The following is a 10338-nucleotide window of genomic DNA, read 5'->3' on the forward strand; positions in this document are numbered from 1 at the left end:
TGGTTATGCTGATGCTGGATATTTATCGGATCCACATAAAGGTCGATCTCAAACTGGATATTTATTTACATGTGGAGATACTGTCATATCATGGCGTTCGACAAAGCAAACATTAGCTGCTGCCTCTTCAAATCATGCTGAAATAATTGCAATGCATGAGGCAAGCCGAGAGTGTGTTTGGCTAAGGTTATTAACCCAACATATCCAAAAGATATGTAATTTGCCTTTACAGGAAAATATGCCAACTATCTTATACGAAGATAATGCAGCATGTATAGCTCAATTAAAAGGTGGTTATATCTAAGGTGACAGAACGAAACATATTTCACCAAAATTATTCTTCACTCATTATCTTGAGAAGAAAGGTGACATAGAAGTTCAACAAATTTGTTCTAGTGATAATTTAGCAGATCTTTTTACCAAGGCATTGCCAACTTCAACATTTGAAAGACTACAAAACAAGATTGGAATGCGTCGACTCAAAGATATAATGTGATGTCGCCATTAGGGGGAGTCTAAAACATGTTGTACTCTTTTCCTTTAACCAAGGTTTTGTCCCACTGGGTTTTCCTGTTAAAGGTTTTTAACGACGCAACTTGTAATAGGAGATTGTGTACTCTTTTTCCTTCATTAGGTTTTTATCCCACAGGGTTTTTCCTAATAAAGGTTTTAATGAGGCACATTCTTATTTAAAAGACATCCAAGGGGGAGTGTTGTAAATTAAATGGATGTCATAACCCCCTTTAAGCATATTAAAGTAATGAGATAAAACTCTTTACTTAATTTAAAATCAAGAGATTATTAAATAGAGTAATTAAGAAACTTTAATTCATTCAATGTAATACCTTTATTAATTGAATGTAAATGAGCTTATAAATAGCACCTTGTAAGTGAAAATAAAATAATGAAATTCTCTCGTATTTTCATCCTCTTTTATTTATTGTTTTATTAATTTTTCTATAACAAAAATCATATTTTAAAGTTGGAGGGTAGGCATATAATGGCACCAGTATTTGGGTTGAGAAAAAAATCGAGCACAATACAAATCATATACGAGTTAAAAAAATAATAATAATTTGAGGAGAGAAGGGCTTTTGCCAAGCGGCACCACTATCAGGGGAGGAGGGCTCTAGTTAGACGGTACCACTATCTAGTCATAAAATTTTCTTTTTTTCTGCTTCTCACCCCCAAAATTGGCCCCATTTCCCCATTTCTAATTCCCTTAAAAGCTCATATATAAGCCTCCCCTTGTGTTGAAAAAAAAAGAAAGAGTTTTGCAGTTTGGATTTTGGAGATTTTGTGTTGGGAAGAAAGGAAGTAGTAAGTCTGTTATGTTTTTTTAATATTACTTATTTGTTTGTTATTTACTTAATTAGTATAAAGAAAATTATTAAATACTAAAATGGTATGGCAAAAAAATATGTGATATTTTTTAATTTTTATTTGTAATTATTATGTATTTGTTTGTTTTTTACTTGGTTAATATTAAAAAATCTGTTCTAATTTTCAGGGTTTTTATGTAATTATAATTTGTTTGTGATTATCAACATTAATCTTTTAACATTTTTAATATTTTTTGTGTTGAAAATTTATTATTTAATATTATTTGAGTGCTTTAGAGATTGCATGTTGAAATTTTTGTATGTATAATAAAATAATAATTTTATTCTTGTAATGATAAATTTTTCTTTTGTGAATAAAACAATTTAGTATTTTTGGTATGTAAAGGAATAAAAAAAGTTTAAGTGATATTATCGTGATTTGCATGTTTTTGTATATATTATTGTGGTTTTATATCCATATTGTTGTGATTTGCATGTTTTTGTATTATATTTAAATGTTTAAACTTTAAAATTTTATATTAAAAAATGTATTTTTTGTTATTTGTATATTGTTTACTTGTCCAAATGATGATTAATCTTATTTTTGAAATTGCAAATATCCAATTGGGTTATTTGATTACAAAAAATAATTTTACAACAAATACGATTAATGTGCTAGTAATAAAATTGTTATTTGTTATTCATGGGTCTCATTATAAAATTGCACGTCATTTTTTATTTAATTGAGATATGTTAACTAATGTGGTAATTTAACATGGTCAGGGTCAATACCGCATATTGAGGGCTTGTGTCAACGGTCCGGGCTATCGACCAGATGAATGCCTTATGCCATGCTTGAAGGCATCCGAATTTGGATCAACGGCATTGACCTGCATGTTCAATTTGAGGTGCGACTTGATATCCATTTTGGTCGAGTGGTGGCGCCTAAAGACCCACACATTTCATTTGCCGTGTAAGGAGTGCACCATCACTCTAGAAGATGTCACATTACAACTCGGGCAACCAATTGACGGTAGTGCGGTTACGAGTGCAAGTACAATGTTTGAATCGATAGTGCTTTGCTATCACTTACTAGGACACTCACTCGGTGATGGTGGAGATAAATTTAAGAGTTTGATATTTTCATGGTTGAAAGTGAAATTTCGAAACTTTATCGAGTAATGCCACTGAGCAAGAGTTAATGTGCGTCGCTCGAGCATATATAATGCATCTGATAAGTGGTGTACTCATGCCAGTTGCAAATAACAATAAAGACCACTTGATGTATTTGCCCCTATTGTATGATTTCACAGTTTCATGTTTGTACAGTTAGGACTCAGCAATATTAGAAACGTTGTATCGTGAGTTTTGTCGGGCAATAAAGCACAATACATTGGACATAGGTGGGTGCCTGATATTGCTGTAGCCTTGGGCGCTATACAAGATGCCATTTTTGGCACCAGTTAGTCCCCAAACACATGTCTTCCCACTTATGAATAAGTGGTAAAATTTAAGCAATACATCAAGAATTATTTTTTTTTATGAAAATTTTTTATAACAAGTATAATTTTTTCATAGATAGAGTACTTCTCCAGGTATCGAGAGGTCATATACGCTTTCGATTTATAAATAGATGATTAAAACACATGCTGGGGAGAGAGTAATTTTTTTTTAATATTCATGACATGCAATTATTTTATTTATGTTATTTGACTCGTGTTACTATACCGATGTTATTAATTGTGCAGTTCATCTATATGTCATATTTGGTCCCAGATATTGCGATTATTATTCCTCTGTCTACTCATATCCACTTACACTTGTGGTGCATTAACGTACCCTTGCTGAATTCATAACAGTCAAGTGGTACAATGGGGATCGAGTGACAGTTCGGATGCAAACAAGATATTTCGGATGCAACTTAATGACAGTCTCTGGCACATACTCCCACATAGCGACTATCCATCTCTGTAATTCATTGTACGACGCATCTCAATATCTATATAACTACTCTATGGCCATTTGTTTAGCTATTCATGCTTTCCGGTATGACACCTGGTACTGGAATTGTTCTTGCATTTTGGCAATCAGTTCTGAAATAGGAATGGTCGGCATATCCTTCACCATTGGCATGATGTAGTTCCAGATAGTTTTGGCATCAAGTTTGCAGCGATCTTGCGTCATACATATAGAAGTGCATGTGTGAGGCCTAACAATTTTTCAGATTTTCCATATTTGTGGCCTCTGGATAAATGCAACTCGTACCCACCAATTGCGCTCTTCTATTAACCTCCAACACTCTCCAGTATAAAATGTCAGTTTAGACACGATGACTTTGTAGTCAATCTACACATTCATGCTATACCACTTAATGAAAAATACACAATATTCCTTGGTAGTGAATTTTTAGCCCACAAACAACTCCTCATGTTCGAGATATACGACCAATTGATGAGCATGTAGTATATTGGGGTACTCCGGGAACTTGGATGCATGTGTCGCATCAGGATCTATGATTGACATGTGGGCCCCAGGATCATTGCGTATGACAATGCCTCAACTTGGGTTCTCGATTGAATACACGTTAACATTTTCATCGATATTTGCATCTTTGTTGTCAATATCATTCGATACCTCGTCTAGATCAAAATCACTATAATCTTTTACCTTATGATCAGAAAGACTATTATTATTATATCTATCATCGCCATCCGCATTGGTCTCAATCACCACGAGATGTATTTGTAAATGGGAACCCAAGTTAAGGTTCTCAAATGCAAGTGAATCATTAAAATCAATGTTGAAACCATGTACAGTAGATCGCCTATCAACAGATGCTCTCAAAAGCTCCGTACACGGATCTTAAACTTCATGTTCTTCACTTAATGGAGTGAAATCTTCAACTAGCTCGACATCAACAAACTCAACAAACAACTAAATTGATTCAATGTGGCCACTCTAATTCTGATAATAAAGTGCAATCATTGTCCCCACGTCTTCATCGTCTAAAAGTTCCATCTCGGTGAATTTGATGGGATTTGTCGACAATAAAGTGTAACAACACATTCCATCACTTAAGGGGAATTTTTAGAAAAGTGCATTGACGGGGATGCATTTTAACCCGTGTCAACAAAAACACGCTGACGTGGTCACACTTTTGCCCGTGCTCGGACTAAGTTTTCAAAAAAGATAATTTTTTTAAAAATATTATAAAGATAGACCAATATTTTAAAAATTTACGAGAATAAGCCTTTATAAAGACCCAAAGTGGCAGCACCATTTTTTTTTGGTGCCACCAATTAATGTAGAAATAAAAATTATAGAATAGATCTTTATATAGACCCAAAGTCTCATTTCCCTTGTTTTCTTAAACAATGTGCGATGTAAGATATGTGTATATATAGACTCATGAATAGGTTTGTAGCTTATTCCTATACAATGTGAGATTCCTTCCTCTTTTGACTAATAACATCAAATTAAAGGCTGCACTATATTTTATATTTTTTTACTTATAGACTTTAAATTTTTTTTACAAAAAGTTAACATTTGTTACATTATAAATAAAATTTTTAAACTCTATAAGTAAAAAAATTATAAAATATAAAATGAATATAGTAAATATTAAAAAATAAATATTTAAAAAATTACTAATAGTTGAGTGATCATTTTGTAAATTTTTATAATTCGATAGCCAAAAAATCATAGTTAAGTGACTACTAATGTAATTTAATCTAGATATAAAAATATGAAAAATAATTATTATATTTTATGCATATTATATATTTCCATAGAAAAACTTATTTAACATAATTATATACTATGTTTAAATAGATTATTTATATAGTCAAAATACATCTGAAATAAATTTATCAACATTCATTAGGTGATGAAAATTAAATTAAAATTAGAATTAAAAAATTAATGAGTATAGTAAAATATTAAAAAATAAATATATAAAAAAAGAGATATCAATTTTTTTAAAATTACAAAAAAATACTATTTGAGTACCAAATACTCACCATTTATTTATTAATCAAACATGCATAACATAAAATAAAATAAAATTTAAAAGTATAACTTCTAAATTGAAATAATAGAAAATTATTTTAAAAATTAGAATTGCATAGATATTAACTTCAAACATTTAAAATTGAATAGAAGATTATTGCATGTACAAGTTTCATATGTGTAATTTTTTTTAATAGTCCTTTTGTATATGCTAACAATTTTAAAATGCAACAAGTTTAAAGGATCTCAAAAGATAATTTTATAATATGAGAAAATATTAAAAAATATAAAAAATAGAATTTTTTTTGTAAAAAATTATAAAAGATAGTATAGCCTTTAATCTTATGTTGTTAGTTATAATAGGAATGAATCTCACATTGTCTAGAAACAAGTTGCAAACCTATTCATGGCTCTATATATACACACATCTCACATCCTATATTAGTTAAGAAAACAAGAGAAATGAGAGTTTATATAATTATTTATTTTGTAAATTTTATTTCCATATTAATTTGTAGCACCTTAAAATAAAAAATCTATTTTTTATAACAGCTTATCCTTGTAAATTTTTAAAAAATCATTTTTTATAATATTAAAAAAAAAAGAGTACGCCCATATCAACGTATTTTTACGGTTCAACACATTTTTTTTTTAAATTCTCTTAAAATAATTTCACGTGGATGTATTTTAAAATTTTTAACCCAATCCACCATTTTCATAAACAATGTTGGAAATGAGTTTTTGTTTTTTTGGGTAAAATAGTCATAAAGAAAAGCCTCATTTGTAAAAAAGAAAGTGAAAGTATAAATAAAGAAAAGGAATGGGCAAAAAGCAATGGCACAGTATAGTGTACAATGATTTCGAAACAGAGCTAGGTTATGGGAAATCGTGAGGGCAGGTTTCAATCTTTGGTACCTTGTTGACACGTAGTGAGTCGTGACTCGTGACCCGGTTATGAATGAAGTAGAGTGGTGTTAGCAGCAGGAAAAGAATTTGTGTGGAGCTACGTGTCCTTGAGCAGATCTCTACGTCATTTGGCTCAATATTGCCATGTGTAAATAACTTGTAATCATTTTTAATAATTATTCAAAAAAAAAAAGCCATATGGTCCGAAGCTTCTTACTTAACTAATTTGATTTAAAACCAAAATTACAATCCCAACCTTCTGCCAACTACCAAAAAGGAAGTAAGAGGAAGTGATTGAGCACCGAAATGGGTATCTCTGTAATTAAAGGCTTCAAATTTTCTGCGTATAAATTTGGTTGTTCAGAGTGAGGAGTGTGTTTATTTTACTTTTTATTATGAAATCAGAAATTGATGAATGATTCATAAAAAGCCCAAACGCCACACCTTGTTAAATAATGTATAGCCAGCCGGTCTTTTTGTTTTCTCTCTAATATATCACTTTGATAACAGAAAAAAGAAGAAGAAAAGCACACTTCAACTTCATCGTTCTTTTAGTTTCTTTTTCTTTCTTTTTTTCTTTTTGTTGTTGCGAAAGATGGCTTCAGATGAAAGTATGACGGTTGTTTCGTCCATGGTGGAAGATGACTATGACGATATTGATTTTGGGTTTGAGCATCAGGCCCATACATATAACTTGTCGAGGCTTTCCATGTGTACCAGTTCCATGTACACGAACGAGGATGATGATGATGATGATGATAATCTGGGGATGTATCTGTCGAGGTTGTCCTTTGATGCAGATGTTGATGAAGAGTTCCGTGGCAAAGAATTGCTTCAACTCTCTTCTGACTCCGACAAGGAACCTAGCTGCTACTCTCTTCCCGCCACCCCACCTCGCCGGAGGAACCGAAAAGCGGTGTTGTCTCAGGAGCTGACGGGAGTGGCGAAAGATTACGCAAGTGAAAATGAAGCTCAAAAGGGTGGTTTAAGAAGGTCAAAAGGGAACAACAAGTCGAGGAAGAGGAGGATTACTAGAGATAGATGGGAAGATAATGAGAGTAAAAGCTGCAGCAAGAAGAAAGATGGAGAATTAATTGCAAGTTACAGCAACCATAGTGGAAGTTTCAGTGGGGAAAGTGAAGGGGGTAGTGCGGGATTGGTGGTGATTACAAGGCCCAAAGGTGGGCAGAGGTCGCTGTGTATGGACTTGGAGGAAGTGAAGGCGTGTAGGGATCTTGGGTTAGAGTTGGAACATGAGCGTATGTTGGAGATGCCTAGTAGCGGTGGCAATTCTCCGATCGCCAACTGGCGTATCTCTAGCCCTGGTTAGTCAAAATTACCTTTAATTTGGACCTTTATGCTTTCTTTTCTAAACCTAACAGGAAACTTGGGAACTACTGATTGTTTGATTTATATAAAGGCTCTGCATAGCATTTTCAGTTCATCTGATGGGATGTTTACTCTGTAATTTTAGGTGATGACCCAAGAGATGTGAAGGCTCGGCTCAAGGTGTGGGCACAAGCTGTGGCACTTGCATCCACATCTAAACATTGCAGCTGACTAACTGCTGCGCTCGACTATCATCGTTGTTTCCATTAAAAAACCCTTTTCGATTTTAGTTTCTTGCTTCCTAAAAAACCAAGTTACACTTATGTACAGCTTTCCACTTGTAAATATAAACACTGTGGATTATGAAGCTAGATGGTAAGCTTAAGCTTAAGTTACACTTTGTAAGCAGCAAGACTGAAGGCTAAAGCATAATTTCAGTTTCGAGCAGTGTTTGTTGTATCAGTTCTCTGTTGTCATTCTTCAGTTTTGACTTGGATATGGTTTTAGGTACAGTGTTCCCAAAAATTGCTGTTGTGTTAGAAACAAAAAGAATTTGTTCTAAATGACCTCTATTCCAACCAAACAAATCGCAGTGCCCCCACTGTAAACAGAGTTAAGCTCAAAGGTAAGATCGGGGCAAACTTGAAAGCTAAGGGTACTGATCGATGGCCTAAACTCAAACAATTATTATTATTTTAAAACCTAAAATCTAACAAATCAATTATCAGAAAGTAGCATTGTCTATATCTGCTAAGAGAACCAGGCATTTGCTCCGTTAATGACCAATGCTAATGTAGTTATGACATGGATGACAAATTATATTGAGAAGATTACAGCCGCAAATGTTAGTTATATGCGGCTCAGGAACATCAGATCAATCTCACCTAAGCAGTTATGAAGGTTACTTGCCCTTTTAAGCTTTAGTCCCTAAACCCTTTTATGGTCAATGTATTGAGTTGATCAAACACTTAGAAGTCTAAAACCCAAGGAAGGTGTAGAAGTAGTAACTGAAGAGTAAGAACACACCATGCATAACGCACCACCAACTCTAGTTCTGCATAGTTAATGAAACCCATGAATAAAGACTTTTTCTTTTCTAGTTGATTACTAAATTACTACTCTACAATCGATAAGAATGGAATGGAGTAGTTCATAGAGCAAAAATAAAAAGCTGATCCAAACTGGTCTGTGGCCCGATCTTTGGAGCTAAGATCCAATGAGTATTTTGGGTTATAATATTTTGGGCTCCATTTTGTTATTGATTTTTATATGTCATCTGTTTTAGAGTTCTTTCTTTCTTTCTTTACTTTACTTTTTTTTTTGTTAATTCTTAGGTAAATTACGTGACTAAATTATTCATAAGTTTATGTTTTGATAATTTAATTTTAAAAAATTATAAAATATTCATTAAATTATTTGAAAGTTTTTATTTAAGTCATTTAACTATTCAAAGAAATTTTATTTAAGTCATTGGGTTATTAATTTTGTTTTGTTCTTTTTAAAGTTTGACTAGCGACGATTTGACGATTGGTACGACAGATCATGAAAAAAAATTGAACTCTAGAAGAGAAGAGGAAGGAGAGATTTTGATTGGTGTAGGCTTTGCAAACAGAGAAGGGCATACAATAACGATTTTAAGTTTTTAACAGTCTAATGACTTAAATGAAAACTTTCGAATAATTCAACGATTATTTTATAACCTTTTAAAGTTGAGTGACCAAAATGTAAATTTATTAATACTTTAGTGCCTTTGGGTGTAACTTTCTCTATTTTTTTCCAAAAAGAAATTAAATAATAAAATCCAATATATTATATGATCAAGATGTAAAAGAATTATTTTTTAAGGAAATACTATTAGGTAGCTTTTAGGATCCAGAACTTGGATTTGAATTTAGATTTTAAAATTTTAACATGGTTTATGAATTTATTATGTTAAAATTGTTTATTTGAGAATGAAAATATTTGAAATTTAAGATTTTGAATTAATTTAAATTTGTTATTTCGATAATTTAAATTTAGATTTTGATTTCAATTAACTCTAAGCCTTAAAAATATATTTTTTAAATTTATTTATTTAGGAGAATTTTGAACATTGTTGTTTGAATCGAACCAGACCAGTCGATTAGATTGGGAACTAACTAAGGTATTGGTTTTGAGAAAGACATTAGATTAGAACTGTTCATGGGCCGAGCCACCCATTCAGACTTGAAGACTTGCCCTAAAAATAGGAGGGTTTGGACAAGACATGAGACCCCAAAAATAGGCTTGGGTAAAATTTAATGCCCTTTTCTTTATGGATTGGCCATTGGACAAGATTTTTTAGCTCAAGCCCGGCCCAAATATATTATGCTATAAAATATATTATATTAATTATATATGTTAAATAATAATTATATATATTTATAATTATATTAAATCACTAGCCTAATAACAATTAAACTTATTACCTAAAACATAAAAAAAAACAACATAACCTACTAAATAACCCAACCCAATTTTTTTTGTGTTTTTTTAATGTTATAAACATATATATTTATATTTATATAAAAAATTATTGTTGTACATTTAGTGTATTATATTTTGTAAAAAAAATATTTTTAAATAAAAATTATGTAACACTCCTAACCCATATCCGACACCAGAACATGGTTACAGAGCATTACCGGATTTATAATTCAAACATTTCAAATTCATTTCTCATTCCAAACAAAAAAAATCAAATTCATTCATATAGTCCCTAATACGAGCCTTCGAGACCCAAAATAGTCATTAA

At 31.7% G+C, this 10338-nt stretch overlaps 1 protein-coding gene across 1 annotated transcript; it reads left to right on the forward strand.

Moving 5' to 3' along the window:
* Window positions 1-6541: 6541 nt before the first annotated feature.
* On the forward strand, window positions 6542-8024 carry LOC107953007 (uncharacterized). The gene is made up of 2 exons (XM_041117900.1): window positions 6542-7561; window positions 7711-8024. The coding sequence occupies exons 1-2, from the start codon at window positions 6832-6834 to the stop codon at window positions 7794-7796; spliced, it is 816 nt and encodes a 271-aa protein (XP_040973834.1). The 5' UTR covers window positions 6542-6831; the 3' UTR covers window positions 7797-8024.
* Window positions 8025-10338: the final 2314 nt, after the last annotated feature.

This window comes from Gossypium hirsutum, chromosome A07 (genome assembly GCF_007990345.1).
Source record: "Gossypium hirsutum isolate 1008001.06 chromosome A07, Gossypium_hirsutum_v2.1, whole genome shotgun sequence".
NCBI lineage: Eukaryota > Viridiplantae > Streptophyta > Magnoliopsida > Malvales > Malvaceae > Gossypium > Gossypium hirsutum.

What these genes read in the sequence shown, in the direction of transcription:
- LOC107953007 (XM_041117900.1), top strand. Translation starts at nt 6,832, where the DNA reads ATGGCTTCAGATGAAAGTATGACGGTTGTTTCGTCCATGGTGGAAGAT. An exon ending in CTGGCGTATCTCTAGCCCTG is followed by an intron (nt 7,562 to 7,710) that starts GTTAGTCAAAAT and finishes CTGTAATTTTAG; the next exon opens with GTGATGACCCAAGAGATGTG.